Below are 18,032 nucleotides of genomic sequence, written 5' to 3' on the forward strand. Positions count from 1 at the left end.
TCTTACTATTCATTGAAAAATACATTTTCTTCAGTTACCTGTATTTACTGGCTTTACTTCCGGCAAGCGTTTTGCCCATCAGCTTTCCATACCACACTGAAGAGATGCTTCAGTCAACACCTGCATTTAGTTACTACAGGTTTGAGGTACTTGACTATCAAAAGTGGTTTTGTTAAATTCTGAAGATACTGGTCTGAAAGCCTTACCCTTAAGCTCCCTTCTCCTCAGTTTCTTTGCAGCATGCAAGAGCAATGGCACTTCCCGTTTCCCATGCTCTGTCTCCGCCGCACACAAGTTTCTGGCACGCTGTGTTCCTATGACATTTAGAACAACTGGACTTTCAATTTCAACTGACATCCTTACACATTTATATTGTGTCAAGGTACAATAGGTTTTTGATTCCTGTTTTATCCATTCACCATCCTCCACGTCAAAGATTTTTACAATCTGATATGGAAGAGGCTAAGAGCTGAATAATTTTACTATATCTTCTAAAAGTAGATACAGATATTTCTAAACAACATATCAAGGGAAACGACTACAGGTAAAAGGACATCTGCACAATTGCTCAATCTTGACCACTTGTCCTGTTGCTACTTGCAGCCTGAAGACACAGAACTCTTTAAAAGGTTACAGGCATTGCACCAGTAAGCTTACTATTTACTCCAATACTGAAAGTAAATGGAAGAAAAAAGTAACCAAGCTGCCACAGACTGCCAGAGACATGACACTTTTACTGCCCCTACCATTCCACGACCAAACCTGGATGAAACAGCTATCCCTCATCAGGGCAACTGGTTTACAGAGCTCAGCCTGATTTAAAATCACTACTTTAAGAAAAAATAAAAAGGAAAACACTACTAAACATCAAACAGTTTGAAACAAAGCTGCAAGAGCTGACCAGAATGTATTTTGGAAAAAGCTCAATACCAATTTGTCCTACTCACTGAAGCTGGAAAAAAAATACATTACACTTGCCTTGCAACACAAGCACACAAGAGGACAAAAAGGACCAAAATTTGCAGGGCAGCATGTGTGAATTCAGTGTCACTAACTCAGTTCTGCATCATTTCCTCATCAACTTTCAGAGCTGCAGATGCACCATCCAAGAGAAGCATGCACTAAAACGAGTCCAACTTAATTCCAATTCCTCTGAAGATCGAAGTTACAACAACCTACACAATGGATAAATTCATGGTAGTAAGTTTTTCCAAGATCCAAATTTTCCTACTGAAGTGTTAAGGACAGCCTGCTTAGCTGGAGAGTTCTGCACACAACTGCTTCTAGGTGTTAAGTACTAACAGAGAGGCAGACATAACTGAATAATCTGATCCAAGTGTTTTCTTCCTCGCAGCCATTACTTCACTCTGCAGTGTGAGCAAAGCAAGCCAGAAAGCTTTGGCAGAGCGTGTGCTGGGACAGCACAACCACTTGTAGCTCTGGAGATGATCTTAGGAGAGAATTCTTCCGGGTCTCAAAGCTGGAATCGGCAGAAGAGGAGGAAGGAAAACCCTGAGAGCTGCAGCTGAGTTGTTCTCTCTTCCTTCCACTCAGATGAAAAACACAGCTAAGAACATACAGCAGCAGCTTTAGGCTTATACTTAGGAACTCAATTGCAGCATTAACTGCCGTGCCTTCACCCATATACGTACATAAGGTACTAGGGCAAGACTGATTAAGGCTAAAAATAATGGTTTCAGTCTGATTAGATTGATTCTCAAATCGTGTAGGACCAGTGGCTAGGATTGTTGAACAACAGATTTAATACAGCACTTGAAATACCTTTAAATATACTGATGGTTGAATTTGAAATTAACTACTAAATACAATTTCCATCAAACTACACTTCGCAAGAAGCCATTCATTTACTAAATGAGGCCATTTTCTTGACGTTTTCTAAATGCATAACGAAACGAAGGAGGAGGAACAAGTATGAAATGCTTGCATATATTGTATCCTGATGGCTAGCAGGCTGCATACATTCCTCAACCATTTACCATCAGATTTTAAAAGAATCAATGCAGATACATGAATTACATCATTAAGTCAAAACAAGCAATCCTCTCTACAACATTTAAATGAGATTCTTTAATTTTGTTCTTAATGCACCTACATGCACAATACATATTTAGTACTCTACCCAGAAATCAAAAATATAGAAACAGACTGCCCACAAAGATTTACCTCAATCCAAACTTCTCCGTAGGTTCAGAGAAAAATGACTTTAAAAAACAAACACGTGCCGTAAGGAGACACCATCTTCAGTCTTCAGCCTTACAGGAGTAGAGTGGAACACGTATCATTTTCACTCTCACAGAAGTTCCATGATTATAGTGATCAAAGCTTCAAGATCTCCACTGCCTCAGAGGTATTTAACATCACTGGGAGTCAGAGAAGCAGACTGGACTTTGCCACTTTTAGCACCTTGAATTCCTCTAAGCAGCTTAATGACATCTTGAGAATGTTGTAATGCTTTGGCTGTTAAGCATACCCACAGCTTCCACGACAGTCAGTCACTCCTCATTCATTAGGCACTGGGGTTTCCAAATATACTTTCTCCCAAATACAGAACCTTTTATGTATGAAATTAAAAAAATAACTATGGCAAGATGATCTTTGCAGAGGTGTTACACTAACCCAGCCACAACAAAAAGCAGGTTGAGTCATAACTGGAAATGCAGCGCTCCCTATCATCATGGTAAACAGACATCCATTTTATTCAGCTGCAGTTCCACTAATAAGCAGTTTAAGTGACAAAGGCTTTACAGACAGATCAGCAGAATAATGAACATGAAGAAAAGCACCGAGTTGAAAGTGTGCCCTAGCAACAAAGGACAGTAAAGCCTCAGCAGTAAATGCTGCCACTGCCTTCACCTGCCAGGTTTTCTCCCAAACCTTTCAGCTGTTGTACCAAGCAACTGGTCAGGGCAGGGGGGTTGGATGCACAGAACAGTAAGCAGCCTTAAAGAATGGAGGAAATGACACTGCAAAGCTGCTACCACCTCTCTGAAACATCATGGCAAACAAAGAAAGTCCTCAATGACTACAGAAGGGAACATTTATTGCATCTCTTCCAAAAGAGAGAAGGTTGAAAAAAATGTGGTCTTTTGGTTTCTTTGTAGCCAGACTAGGGAGACAGAACATAACCTGGGTTTGAGACTGACTGGACAGCCAGGCTCAAACAACAATGATCAGTGATTGAAAATCCACCTGATGACTTACAGTATCCGACTCCCAAGGACTGCTATCAGCTCCCATATAAATGCCTTCATCAGTGATCCACATAATAGGACAGAATCCACAGGCTCACAGAGGACAACAAACAAGCAAAGTGCTCAGTAATGCTGGATGGCAGAGCTGATATAAAGAAAAAGTCTGACAAGCTGGAGAAATGCACTAAAAGCTTCATGAAATTCAATCAAGTCAAAAACCAGGGCTCTGCACCTTGCACAGAACAGTTCCATAGATTAGCAGAGGCTGCAGAGTAACTGGCTGGCACCACCTCTGAAGAAAGTGATGCAGAGGTCCTGATGGATGACAGGCAGGATTGGAATAAGCAACAGACACCTGAGGCACAGAAAGTTTACCACATACTGGGCTGCATTAGCAACACTGAAGACAGAGGTTTGAGAGGAATGATTATTCTCTATGCTCAGAACTCCAGCATACTCATTTGGAATATTAAGGCTGGTTTTCAGGGCCCTTCCCCATTCCATATAGATGAGTACGTGAAATCAAAAGGCTGAGAGAGGCAGACCTGTTTCACCTGTAGAAGAGAAGGCTATAGGGAGCAGGGAGGGGCACAGCCTGATAGCAGTCTTCTGCTACCTAAACATGAGTGACATAGATAAGAGCTTCACAGACTTTTCTCAGTCACAGTAAAAAGGAAGGAGGCATGGTTGACAAGTGTCAAATGGAGATATGAGTGGCCACAGCAGGTGAGACCAGAAGTCCCTCTGTAACTGTCCTTCATCTGACAGCAGCAGCACTTGAAAAGGCAAGAATTTTTAATTCCACATGGTCTCTTAAGAGACCTGAACAAGAGGTGGGAGTTTTATAGTACAGACACCACAGGTTATCATCCATGAGCTCTGCTGGTTGTTCTTGACCTGCATAATTTCAGCAGTGCAACACCCTACAGTGAGGCATTTCACTGCTTCATGCACTGTGTGAAGAAACACCTGTTGGTTTTGATTTATCATCTACTAGCCTCATTTGAAAACATTCAGTTCTTTTGGAACAGAAAAGCACATTCACCATCCCCATGACCCTCATGCTGTCTCTTGAGACTGAAGATGTTCTCCATTCTTTGAAGACAGCCTTCCATATCTCTACTCATTCTTACCCTTCTGTGGACATTTTCCAGCTTCACTACATCTTTCTTCAAGATGAGCCAAGGAAGGTCATTCTAAGAATGATACCATGCATTTTTACCAATACAAAAACCAGACCCTCCATTTTTCTCCCTTTCTCAACACCTAACTTGATCTTGCTGACTGTTCTCAGAACATTCACTATAACCCTTAAATCTCACTAAGCAATAATGAAGACTTCATAGTCTTTTATTTTACATATAAAATTGTTTTTCCTTGCACAATCTCAAACAACTGTAACAAACATTTACCTACGCTCAATTTCTTTTATTTTAATACCTCTACCATCTCTCTTGTCCAATGCCTCACACTTAGTTTGCATCTATAATGCCATAATTACCTCTGTATCATCAAGGAAATGGAATCAACACAGTACTTGTTCTCTGTTCCAAGCTGTTCAAGTCAAATATCAGCAGTACTAGCAGAGACTCCAGCAGAACACTAATATTAACCTTATTCTGTGTGAGGCTGGCTACTAAACCTTGATGTTTATTTTCTCTCTTCTGCCCAATTACCAATCCAGTTAAAAGCTTCTTTCTTTCAAGAGTTCCTGGTAAGTGATATTTACAAAAAGCATTTTATAATACTAATTAGCAAAGTGTCATACCTCCTCCTCCCCCCACCCCCCCCAACTTCTACCTTTATTTTTAAAAGATCAAAGAAGTCCAGGATTTTTGCATGGCCTGACTCTCATTTTTAGGCCCTATTAACTAATGCACTCAGGAACTGCTTTATTAGGAAGAATAGTTTCTGTTCATCAGTAAGCTGCTGGATGGAAGGGGAAATCAATTACACTTACAACTCACAAAAATTTCCTTAAGGAAGCAGAATCATTGAAACACATCCTTCTACTTTGTCACAGCTGTACTAAAAAAAAAAACAACAACCTCAGTACTTCAGGAAGAAGTGTGTTAAATGCATTTATTAGAGAATTTCCAGAAAGCCATGGACACAGGATTGTATGAAAAAAATCTAAGAGTAAAAACAGCCTTTATTCCCCCTCCCTCAAGTCTGGAGCCTTTGAACTCCAGTTCTCAAACTGATCTGTTCACATCCTACAGACTGAATTCCTTCTTCACTTGAACTGATTCAAGCCTGAAGAGGTCCATATAACAGCAGAAATTAAAACCAACCAATCTGTCTGACCAGAACATTAAAAAGATCGTTTCTATTCCACAGTGATTGCATATAAAAACTACTTAAATTACAGCTATCATTCAACTATTGGAAATTATACAGCAAGAATGATATTTCAAAAATGTCATCATAATTGAAGGAAGAATTATGTGGAAGCACTTCCAAATGAAAGAGTGAAAGTCACTAATCATTCTCTAGCCTCCAGCTAACAGGGATTCTCTAAGGTTTATTTTCTAAAAACAAAACAAACTTGTTTTTCCACAAAAAAAAAAACCTAAGCACAGACAACATCTTTTACACAGGTTTAAAATTTTTGTAAGAGAATAATCTATTCCCTCCCTCTATTTGATGGAAAGATAATCAGGTCCAGCTTGATAGCAGTACTAACTCATGCAGAGAACTTTAGCTATAAATCCCAACTTTAGTGATGTCTGTATGAATCATCCTCTTTTAACAGTAATGCCTCCCAGCTGAAAGCAAGTAAAACTTCTGGCCACAAAGAGTGAATTGTGTAAGTACAGAAATACCTACAGAGCATATCTCTTCCAGTGAACCCAGCCTTGGGCAGGAAGGAATTTGCAACGGATTTTTAAAACTCTTTTCAGATACATCAAATTAGGTAACTGATGGGAAGAACAACAAAAAAAAAAGGAAGATTCAAGAAAAATAAAATAAGAGTCCTACCAGATTAGATGGGGGAAACCATTACAGAGATATGCTCTCCTTTCAAGGGTAAGAAAAATGATGTGCTTCCTCAACTGTGTTAGCTTATAACACCTGCAAAGCACCAGAGAGTTATATGAATTCACATGTCTTTACGTCAACCCAGCAGAAGATTTTCTGTGGTATAAATAAGCTTTTTCAAATGCAGTGTATTGCACTTGTATATGAAATTAAGTCTAACCATAGATAAGTAGGGAAAAGAAAGCAAGGCTGATTAAATGATCTCAAACAAAAGCAAACAAACACAGAAGCAAAGCCAACTTAGTCCTACTTTATGCAAGAGGAAAAAGGAAGATCAGGAACATGGAAGAGAAAAGAATCATCTCCTAAAGTCTGAAAATAAGCAACATCAGAAGGAGGTAAACAGAGTGAGGAAATACTTTTGAGCTTTAAAGGTGCTTCCTCAATACCAAATTCTGTCACCTTGCTTACCATCAACAACAAAAATTATTACATGTGGTACCATTTCAAACATGAAGCAGAGTACAATAAACTGTAGCAAGTTCCCAGTTGAGCCAACAGGACATAAGCATTTCTATGCAGAATCACTGAAATTCTTAATGTTTTTTTTTTTTTATTTCTTCCTCTAGCTCTCAGATAATTCTAGAGCTGAATTGGCATCATTATTTCTCACTCAACTCATCCAAAATGTAAATTATATCATCACTTATTCACAGAATGAATTATTCTGATTCATAGTTCTTATCAATCCCTTGTAGTGATATTTCTTTCTGTTTCTAGGCAAAATTAGAAAATTAAAAGAAAATTAAAAGAAAGGAGAAGCAGCATATATCCAAAACAAGAGGCTTGGAATAATGGCTAGATTTAGGCTGAATGAGGTACAAGTGTGAATATGAATTCTTAAAGAGATACAGATCAAAAGAGAAAAAATAATTTCACAAGCCTTAAATGCAGCTGTAGATCATTTGGATTTTTTTAAAAAATATTTTAAAACAATTTTTTTTTTTTTTGCAGTATAAAGCCAAATAGTTGTTCTTAGTTAAAAGTGTCCAAGAAAACATCACCACAATATTTGAAGCTGCTACTTCAAAACAGTAAAGAGTTAACAATGAAAGATCTTAGACTGTTCCTCTGCTACATTTATGAAAAAGTAGCAATTATCCCAAATATTATCCACTTATACAAACTGCTAGTAATGTGTATCAGTAGTGTTCATTAATATACGTAAGCAGCTTTTGAGTAAGATCTCCAATAAGTTTAACCAAATGCTTTATGAAGCTGCTGTATGGTCAGACAGAACTGACTTGCATCCCAATGCAAGGTTGACAGCCATGTTAAGAGTCCGGCCTCGAGCCACACTACGGGCACAGACTTCTTCTCACAACACTTGTTTACAGCTGCTACCTTAAACCACACCTCACAGGAACGCTTTTTGCTCTCCTCCTTTTAGGAGAAGAAATAAAGCATTCCTCCCTGCCTAAAGCAGCAGCCAATTGGATAAGATCACACAGCAGATCCACACTCTAAGCAAGTCCCTTTCTTTGGTTAAATCCTCCTTTATTCTCCAAATATTTGTTCATTTTAATCACAGCATCTTCTCTTTAAATAAAAGCAGTTGTCACTGTCCTCCTCCACATTTGCACAGCCATGAGCCTTTAGGCTGGAGATCCTCTCTTTGGTCTGCCTGCCCCCAAAATAACCATCTCCAGCTGAAAAGACAGGATTGAACCTAACGTATAATTAAGGATTATTGGCTCAACAGACCTCTATCAGGAAACATGAACAATCAAAGGTCTACTCAATAAGATTACCTGTATTACTTCAGTGCTCACTGCAGCTTACACAAGGCAACACCCAGAGTGCTCAAAATCAAAGCTGAAGCGAACCAAGCGTAGGATGTGAAACAGTTCTATTATTGGGTACCATGATAAAGATATCCTGACAACAAAACCTTGGTTTATTTAAATAGGCAATAACATATGTCAGATTGGATTAAGTAGCCATTGGTACAGCATATTTCACATTCTGTATAAGCAAATACTTCTGTAGGGTGCATCTCTGGGCTGTTCATTACAGGAGACCAAACACATAACAAAGGCAGCTTCTGAAACTTACAAGGATTGATGGATTTTGCCATTGAGTCCTTTCAGAAAATACCCACCTGTGACAACTGCTTCCCTAAGCTTATGGGCTCTAAGGTGCACCATTATGCTGCTTAATACAGGAACTACTGAAATGAAAGATGGAAGAGGTTCAAAGAAAAAAGAATTAGCACTGGGTAGTCCACAGCATCCAGTAAGTGCTCCTCCTACTGGAGCCCTTACCACAGAAAGTTTCTTCTTACCATGGCAGTTTCCAGCAACAAAACAAAACAACATGTCTAGCTCATGGCTCCTTACTGCCTTAACTGTGTTTTCCTCCTGCACTGATCACTTGCAAATGTATTTTACAGGGAGTGGACAGGGGTGGAAAAGAGACCAAATCCCACAGGAGCCAACTCCTACCCTCGCTGCTTTCCAATGTTAAACTCCCTCTGCAGTCCCAATACCAGATCTCTCATTGTCCAGAAACACACTGAGCCAAGTGCAGCAGAGCAGCAGCACGAGGTGTCACGCCTGTTTGCTGGCATGCAAGCATGATGTGTTGAAACAGGAAGTGCATGGTTCAGCAACATACTAATGCTTGGTATGGATATTTAATGCGTGTTGAGTGAGTCAGAGCAGCCAGTTTGAAGACTGATTTAGTGTGAGATACAAGCACTCACACCGAGTTAGCACAGAGCTCACTGACTACTATAGTCAGCTTCAGTCTTCCACCTGAGGAGCATTTCAGTCACTTACTGATCAACAACTGCCATGAATTTGCTGTGCAGATACACTGAAAGTGCATTAGGTATTCCAACTGTATTACTTCTGTCCTCACGTTGTCTGTACCTCTCTCAACGAGCAACTTCTGCTGTTGTACATTCAAAGCTTGGCACACACCACTGAATACTTCTGTCAAAATACAAAGCTATGATTAAAAAAATAAATTCCAATCAAGCATATAAAGGTGGAAATAAACTTTTCTGCTTTAGGAGGAAAAAAAAGTCGACCAGAGTAATCAGCCATTTTCACTCAAGATTCCACATGGTGGTTCAGAGTGTACTTTCACAGTTTGCAGGTGATATAAAACCTGAAGCTGCTCATATGCCAGATGGTCATGCTGCTGCTCAGAGGGACCTCAACAGGCTGGAGAAAAGGGCAAACAACCTCACAGAGTTCAGACGGAAATGCCAAATCCTGCATTTGGGAACAAACAATGACATGTAGCAGTACCTACTGAAGACAGGTTGGAAAACAGCTTTGCGGAGTAGAACCTGGAAGTCAGGGTGGACAAGCTGACTGTGCAACAGTAAGAGGCTTTTGGCGCAAAGAAGGCCAACAGCACCCTGAGCTGTGTCAAGAAGAGCATGGCCAGCAGGGCAAGGAAGGTGAGCCTTCCCTTCCACGTGAATTATGCTCCTCTGGAGTGCTGTAATCAGTTCTGGGCCTCCGCTATAAGAGGGATGCAGCAGTGTGCACAGAAAAAGGCCACAGATTACCAACAGGTTGGAGCATCTCACACATGAAGAGAGGCTGAGAGAACAAGGATTGCTTAGCCTTGAGAAGAAAAGGCTCCAGGTAAACCAAATCCATGTGCACTACACCTGATGGGGACAGGAAAGAAGATGGAGACAGACTATATCTCATTAGTAAGACAAGAGATAGAGACAAAAGGCACAAAATGGAAGACAGAACAATTCCACGTAAGCAATTTTTTTTTTTTAAATTAATAACAGAGGTCAAGCATTAGAAAAGATTTGCCCATGGAGGCTGGAGGCTCCATCTTTGAGATTTTCAAGACCAGACAGAACGTGCCCTGAGCAACCTGCTCTAACTGCCTCCACTTTGAGCTCAGCTGGTTGGAGTGATGCTGTGAAGTCAGGACAGGAACAACATATGCTTCCTAGTCCTGTTCTGTTATCTGTTCCTCTATTAAAAGACCAGGTAGACACGGTATTTCCTTGAGAAATTAACATCTTATTAAGTCTGCTGCCAGTATTCCCCCAGCACAGCTGCCAACAAAAGAAGCCAATCAACAGCATCGAGATGATGCTTAAGAATGCTGTGCTTCCACAGCTCTCATTTTGATCAGCTTTTTTTTTTTTAAAGCATATAGCTTTAAAAAAAAAATCCACAGCTAACCCTAAACTGTTGCCAGTGAACAAGAATATCATGACTTGACCACCTCCTTCTTTAAGATGGAAGACACTACAGTTTTGGGGTTCTATTCCATTTTGCTTGTTCAGATTAACAATCACTCTCACTGCTAAGGATACAGATGAACTATCGAACTTCTTGTCATCACTTGTTTATTAGTGTTTCAGCAAAGAATCACAATAACAATGCTCACATTCATTCATTTTTAAATTGCCAGCCTTCATGTTCTATCCTCCAGATGAAGCCAGCAAAACTCCTGATCAGCAGGCTTCCTCCCCCCCTTTAAGATTCCACAGCACTTCGAATGAAGAATAGCTGGCAGCCTTCTTGTCCTTGACAAGGAGGAAGCATGCTGAGGAAATATTCAAGCATTATTTTGTATGCTTAAATAACTTCTCTAGGTTCATCTGAAGAAGTCAGTTCACTCCTTCTCAGCTGAACTGCTGAAGAACAGCTGAAGCATTTCCACTTCTGCAGCTGCCACAATCCAGCAGTGGCAGAGGAATATCCCTCTGCAATTTTAAGCATTCTTTCACATGAAAGGCACTGTGTAGAACATACAGTAAACGCAGAGCTATTACACAACCACTGCCTAGTGATGTCGGCATGAGGAAGCTAGAGGGAGAAAACATAAGAGATTATAGACTTGTATTTATATCCTTCATATTTTCCTCAAATCAGGGAAAAATCACCAGTATCCAAAACTCCAAGAGAAATATCTCAGCCACTGCATTAGTGATCATAACTAAAAGCACAAATGACTGTGCATCATTTCACAAAACTGGAAATCAAATCCCCACAGAGGCTCAGTCCAGTGGAAACTTTTAGGCACCTGTCTGCCTCCTAGTAAACAAAGTGGAATTTGCTGTCAACATATTTGAGCAGACTTGAGCCTTCCGTGATCGTCTCTCCCTGTTGCTTTTTCACCTTCACCACTGAAGTGTTTTGATACATGACTCACGGTTAACAGCATTTAAGAGGCCATACAGAAAAGCTTTGAGCAGACATTACTATGGCAGGTTTTTTAAGCAAAAAAAAAAAAAGCTACCAAAGATTAGAGAAACAACTCATCAGTTGAATGGGTGCTGGGAAGAATCAATAAACACCAACCTCCCTAGGAAATTTAAAGTGCGTCTCACTCTCTTACTTCTTAGCTTCCCAACATTACAAACAACATTCCATTCTTCAATGTATATTTTTGTTCAGATTTGTCAAGAAAAAAAGCAGACTTGGAAATGTAAGAATCAGCCCAACACATTCTCCAGCTTTCAAATGGCTGGCACCTTGACAATTCGTCTTAAGTCACAACCAAGAAAACAAGAACTCCCTGATCCTCACTGCCAGTAATTTTTCAGGAATGTAACAAGCAGAGCTGTGATAACAACTGGAATAAGTCCGACATGCAGTTGTAAAACGATCTTCTTAACTTTAAGGGCCTTCACGTTGCTGTGGCCATGGAAAGTGCTAGAGTGCTCTCGAAATGCATTTTAGAATTCAAGACTGATAGTGTCAGGGAAACAATGATGGAAAGATGCCTTTCCACGTAAAAAGAAAAGGGAATCAAGATTTCGTTCTTCTGCTTCTTGGAACTAAATTAAAAGCTGGGAGGGTGGGGAATGAAGACATGCACAGGAAGAATACGGCCAAAAAGCCTGCAAAACAAACACTGCTCAAGGCACACAGTACTGACTGTGTGAAAGTGCAGTATGATCTCAGCATCACAAAGTTTAGCTGCAAACCACCTCCTATACACAAAAAGCTGCTGATGCACCGTCCTGGGAGATGCCCAAATCAGCGTTCTGCACCACAGCTCCTTCTCCCATCTGCCTCCCTCAGCCATACCTATTAATGTGGTACACCTCCCGCACACACCACCGGTGTCCAAACAAAGGTTCCCACTGATTCCTACGAGTATCATCACCCTTCCAGCTCAACCATTCCTGAGGCGATGACCTCAAGGCTCAGCCCTGAGTCCTTCAGTCCCTTCACCACACCGCCGGCCAGAAGCCACCGTCCTTCAGACCCGCACAGCGCCTTCAGGAGCGCTCCGTGCTCTCAGCGCAGCTTTGCCTAACCGTAATTACTTCGCACACATATCCCTACAGGCCTTTTTATTTTTTTCCCCCCTCCTTTTCACTACATTCGCTCCTTTTTTTTTTGTGCGTCTTCAATTCTCGGGGAGGCAGCGAAGCCCATTCTCCCACCCTCCTCCCTCCCCTCAGCACCCCCTCGCACAACCACGCATCTCCCAGCACCCACAGCCCCCCCACAGCCCTCAGCCCAACCTGCTCCCCCCCCCAGCCCTGCCTCCTCCCCACCCCGCAGCGCTCGGGGCCTGCCCCTTCCCTCAGCGCTGCATTCCAGGCACGTCCCTCGCCCCGCAGCGAGAAGCGGAGGAGGGGAGAAGCCGCGGTGGCTCCAGCCTGGACGGCGGCCGCCGGGAGCCCCACACGCACGGCGCGGTGCTCCGCGAGGCGAAAGGGAGCCGGGGAAGCGCCGCTAAGGCAGAGCCCTCCGCTCCCCTCAGCGCTCCCCCAGCGGGACGCGGGCGGCTCTGCCTCTCTCCTGCGTGCCGGGCACCCACCTTGAGAGTGGGGTATTCCTGCACCTTCAAAGTCATTGAGAGCTGAGCAGCTGATTCCTGCACCGCCATCTTGGATCAGGCACCAGCCTCCCTCCTCCTCCCCCGCCCTCCCCAGCGCGGAGCGGAGGCAGCTACCTACAGCGCGCGCGGCATGCCGGGCAATAAAGGCCTTCCTCCGCCCCATCACTCATAGAGACGGCGCGAACCAACGCCGCTCGCTCCTGCCCGCCCCCGCTGCTCCTCCCCTCCCGCCCCCCCCGCTGCCGCGCCGTGGTACGCTCTGCGGAACGGTGGTGGCGGAAGAGCAATAGCGGGGCGAAAGGCGCTGACCAATGAAGGCGGTCCTTTCATACGCTCACTTTATGCGCTTTGATACCGCCTTAGAGCTTGAGAAGCCGCGCTTGATTGGATGGCGCTTTGGGAAAGGGCGGGGCCGCCTGGAAACGGGGACAAATCAAATGTCTGAGTTAAGGATTACGGCACAGGGATAGGCGGGACGTTTAGAGGTGATGGACATCGAAATGCCCAGTCAGGATAGGAGAGCTGTTCTCATCGACCAATTAGGAAATGTCACAGATACAAGTAGGCGGGACCTAAAAGTAAATTTTGCCGGTGACTTGAAACGGCCGTTTTAACGCTCTCTCGAGGTGTCCGGAAAGGGGAGGGGAGGGACGAGGGGCGGAGCCCAGCAGGGGCGGGTGTTGACAGGCAGGAGCCCGGCCCAACGGCGTCCCGTCGCTCAGCTGACGGACGGGCGGCTGAGCGAATGGGCGGCGCGGCCAGGGATAGAGGGCGGGGCAGCGTGCCCGTAGTGTGGCTCTGTGCATATTGGCCGGGAGGGAAGGGAGGGGGCCGCCCTTAGTAAGTTCCGCGGGGTGGAGAGAGCGAGTGAGAGGCAGTGAGGCGGAGGCGGCGGGAAGAGGTTTAAATAGCGGAGACAGCGTGAGTCCCCTTTCCCTCAGTTCTCTCAGCCCGGCCCGGCTCGGGCTCACCCTTCCCAACCCCTCGCTGAAGGGGGCGGCACGGAGCGTCTCCCTCGCAGCTGAGGGGAGGCCCCGAGCCCGGCGCCGAGTTTTACCGGTGAGGGGCGGGAGCGGCTGCCTCACTCGTCGCCTTTCCCCGGGGCAGGGTTGGGAGAGGGCGGCTCCGGCCGTCGGCTCCGCTGCGGCCGTTGGAGCCCGAGGGGGTGCCGCCTCTTCGACCCGGGCTGCGCCGGGACTTCGCACCGGGTTCGCGTTTCGGAGGCTCGCTCCCGACGGGGCTCCGCTCGGCGCTCCGCACGGCGCCGTTCCGCTTCCACGAGTCCCGGGAGCGGTCCGGCCAGGAGCGGCGGTTCCGCGAGCGCACGGAGCGCGCTGGGATGCTGCCGTGCGGGGTGAAGGCGCCGCTCCGTAGCGGTCTCCTGCTCGGCGCTACGCGGGAGCGGCTGCAGCTCCGCACGGCGCTGCCCCTCCTCCGTCAGCCCGGCACAGCAGTCCGGGCACGGAGCTCTGCGGGGCAACCCTGGGCTCTGCAGCCGGTGTAAAGCTGATGGCCGGCTGCGTGGGACGGCGTTGTCGTGTTTTCCCTCGCTTTCCTAAGCTCTGTAGTTGTGGGATCGCCGGTCTGCAAGAGAACGGGCTGCTCTGAAAGTAATGCCTCCTGTTTTATCGTGCCGGCCCACGACATCAGAGGCGGACGTTGGTGGGATGGCAGCAGGGGTTGAACCTTCCCACCAATATCCCGTTACAGTTCGTTACCGTGTGACAGATGGCAGCAGAGGGGCACCCTGACAAAATGGCGTCTGACATGAAGTGTCCATGAACCAAAGGTGTGTCACTGCATTCCTCTGTGTGGAAAAAAAAAAAATGGCACCCATTGACATTCACTGAATGTTTATAGAGACCAAACAGTGGACGTGAGCACTCACCGCCTCTTTGTGCTGCATTTCAGCTCTGGCAACGGTGGTTCACCTCTGCTGGTTCAGGTTTTTGAGCGTGGTGCACAGCCTCTCCTTCATACCTGGCAGAAGTGCATAACTAATGGTGGTGACTGCATTGAAAAACAGTGTTTCGTAGCTGGAAATTTGTGCTATCAAATAGTGCTATTGTTCTCTTTCTATCTGTTGTAGTTTCTGTTGGAATAAGTAGGAGGCATTACTTTTGGAGTGACCTATGTTTATCTACAAAAGCTTTTTACAGAGAGCTGGAACAGGCTGCCCAGAGAGGCTGTGGATGCTCCGTCCCTGGAGGTGTTCAAGGCCAGATTGGATGGGGACCTGAGCAGCCTGGTTTAGTATTAAATGAGGAGGTTGGTGGCCCTGCATGTGGCAGGGGGTTGGAGATTTGTGATCCTTGAGGTCCCTTCCAACCCTGGCCATTCTGTGATTCTGTAAAAGCAAGTTTCTTGATTTGAAAGGGAGTGAGCTGCTTTTCACAAATGTTTGTTGTTTGGAATGTTTGGTAGTGTTCTTCATTTCCAGCGGACGCAGGCCCAGTTGTATTTTCCTCACCCATAGGCTGGTGGTAATTAAAAGGAGACGTGTGAAGTCGTGTTGCTATGTGTTAGATTCTCTTCAGGTTTTGACTGCAAACTATTTGCTCGTGTTCGCTCTCAGCTCTCCTGATGCTGACCATAATCAGCAAACGTATGCCTGAACATAACATGCCAAGCCCACGCCAGGTGCAAAGCCTTTGTTTAAAAGGTTTATTAGTAAATCCATTTGTAGTCGTTACACCTGGGATTAACGCTCATGTCCAGGCATGATCTTGGGGCCGGATTCTGCAGGAGGGTTGGTGTAAGGATGGCTCTGACTGCAGGAAGGCTCTGTGCAGGGAATGGTTTATGTGAACTTGTCAAGCTGAGACCTTAGCTCCGTTGTGACTGAATTTACAAACGTAATGCTATGGCATTCTTCCTGTTGTTCCAGTCTACTTTAAATATTCTGTAAGCTAATATTTACGAGGAAATCTGCTGCTTAATATTCTATATCACTATGTTACTGAACAGCTTGAACTGGGTGCACTTTTAACTCCTCAGATCCGTGATACGTGCAGGCACTGAAGAAGGGAATGTTCCTGTGTAATTTGCCCAGTTGTGTACATATTTGTCCAAAAATCTGATTCACACAGATTTTTCGTATATAATGTCCTCAGTGGTCCTTTTTGTTATTACAGCAATTAATGTAACACAATTGTTCTATGGATAAAGGCTGTGTGCTCAGGCTGTACCTGTCTTTAAGCTTGAGAATTACTGGTGATGGTTTGTCAGGCATTAGTAGCCAAAGTTAAAGGGCTTGCTTCATGGAACAGATGGCCAAGTAACCATCATGTCAGAGAAAACAGCATGTATTCCGTGTATTCTTAGTTTAACACAAGAGGGAGCATGTCTAATCTTTAACCTTTAAATATTGCAACTTTGGAGAGGAAGCTTTAATTGTTGAGTGTCAACTAATTTATGTTTTAGGCTCCATGTACAAATATTGATACAACCTATTCATATTTCTGGCATGTTTTCAACTTTAGGTTGCAGTTGTTGATTTATAATACAAATGCTGGCCTGGTAAATGTGGAGATGAGAACTAAGCTAATGATCTTCTGAACTTGTTAAAATCTGTAGTTTCCTGCTGAATTTAACAAAATATTCTATTCATGGCTATGGTTATTCATATACAGAGGTTGTACTTTGTTCGTTAATATTAGGTTAATAAATGTCTTCTGCTTAACCTACCATACAAAGTTATCAAGCCCAGGTTTAATTAAATTAAGTTCAGTTTAATTGCCAGTATGGCTTTGCTTTTACAGGTCTTGTAAATTCTACTACTCTGTTCATAAATAGGAAACACAAATTTGGAACCATTAAGAAGGTTTACGTACTGCGTCTTGTTTATTTTTCTTTGTCCCCTAGTGGTGTAAATGGAATAAAAATCAGTTTCCATTTTGTATTTCTTGGCATTGTCCAGTTGAATCATAATCTGTTAATGCTTGTTCTTGTTTAGCATCTTACCAGTATATTAGCTGTTAATTACAATTAAGCAGAGCATACAGAATCTTCCAGCCTTGTTTGAAGATGTCTTAAAGGCATTTCCAGTTGTTTTCCACTTTGAATTGATAGCCTCCATAGCAAGGTGGCGGAAGGGAATGTGCATCTCTGTCTTTTCCCTCTTTAGCACACAGAGCTGCTTGTAGGGTTTGGTGTAAGGATTAGGTAGGAGGGGGTGTTGCCACATAGGCAAGGAAGAGCTGTCTTTCCTCTGTGTAAATGGATAGTTATGGTTTGTCTGTGTTATAATGTGGAAGTGGAAGCCTCTGCTTTGTTCTTCTGGTGAGTTAAGATGTGTATGAGATAATAAGGACCTCACCTTTCACATTAATCTTCCCTCTGAAAGATGGAAGTTCAATGTTATTTTTTTTTTTAGCATCTACTGCATACATAACAAGGTGTTAATATAGAAGTAGTTTGCCTTCAAAATACGCCCAGCAGCTCATTTGTGTTAGTAGGACAGAAATGCGAGGTGACTGATGCTATTTTCAGATACCTTCAGATACTCAGCTGTTATGATTTTTAGGAAATCTGTGACGATTTGGGAAATAAGTTCTTGGAGTATTTTGAGAGCTACTTATTGGGAAAATTGTTGCTTTGTTGAGCTATTCACAACAACAAAGCATTTGTAAGGGGGTCCTCCACATAGCTGGATACAGTTTCATTTCATGTAATAGATACCAAGCAGAGCTGCAGTCAGAAACTCCCTGAGAGCAGAGAGCCTTCTTTCTATGAACAAGTGTTGATCTGCTGAGTTCTGTGAGGATAAATGAGCTCTTCTGTATCAGTCAGAAGGGGCAGAAAGTACACTTGGGTTTCTTGCCCAACTGTCTTCATCTGTTTTACCTTTTTACATTAAATGCACAATTTTACCTTAAAACAAACGACTGATGTGCAGATCAAACACATTGTTTTCTTATTTTAGCATGACTGTGAGGACACTTGGCTTATCAGAGGAAGATGCAGGTGTGCTCAGTAAGCAGCTGAGGTTTC

General features: G+C 43.7%; 2 protein-coding genes across 6 annotated transcripts in view; one reads left to right on the top strand and one right to left on the bottom strand.

The window, feature by feature from the left end:
* The window catches only part of MAEA (macrophage erythroblast attacher, E3 ubiquitin ligase), a 47,589-nt gene extending 33,404 nt beyond the window's left edge, over positions 1–14,185 (bottom strand). The window contains exon 1 of one of the 5 annotated variants that reach the window (XM_031588256.2): positions 14,098–14,185. Coding sequence is in view for 2 of the 5 variants with exons in the window: in XM_031588253.2 (XP_031444113.1) it covers positions 13,020–13,088 (69 nt within the window). In the remaining 3 variants the exon portion in view is untranslated. Of the gene's footprint in view, positions 1–206; positions 231–13,019; positions 13,285–14,097 lie in introns of those variants that run through there. The other 4 variants (XM_031588254.2, XM_031588257.2, XM_031588253.2 and 1 more) reach the window with 4 other exon arrangements.
* CTBP1 (C-terminal binding protein 1) overlaps positions 13,886–18,032 on the top strand; it is a 219,733-nt gene continuing 215,586 nt past the window's right edge. Inside the window, exon 1 of the mRNA XM_031588247.2 lies at positions 13,886–13,961. The gene's annotated coding sequence lies outside the window, so the exon portion shown is untranslated. The remainder of the gene's footprint in view (positions 13,962–18,032) is intronic.

This window comes from Phasianus colchicus, chromosome 4 (assembly GCF_987193195.1).
Source record: "Phasianus colchicus chromosome 4, bPhaCol1.hap1.1, whole genome shotgun sequence".
In the NCBI taxonomy this organism is placed as follows: domain Eukaryota; kingdom Metazoa; phylum Chordata; class Aves; order Galliformes; family Phasianidae; genus Phasianus; species Phasianus colchicus.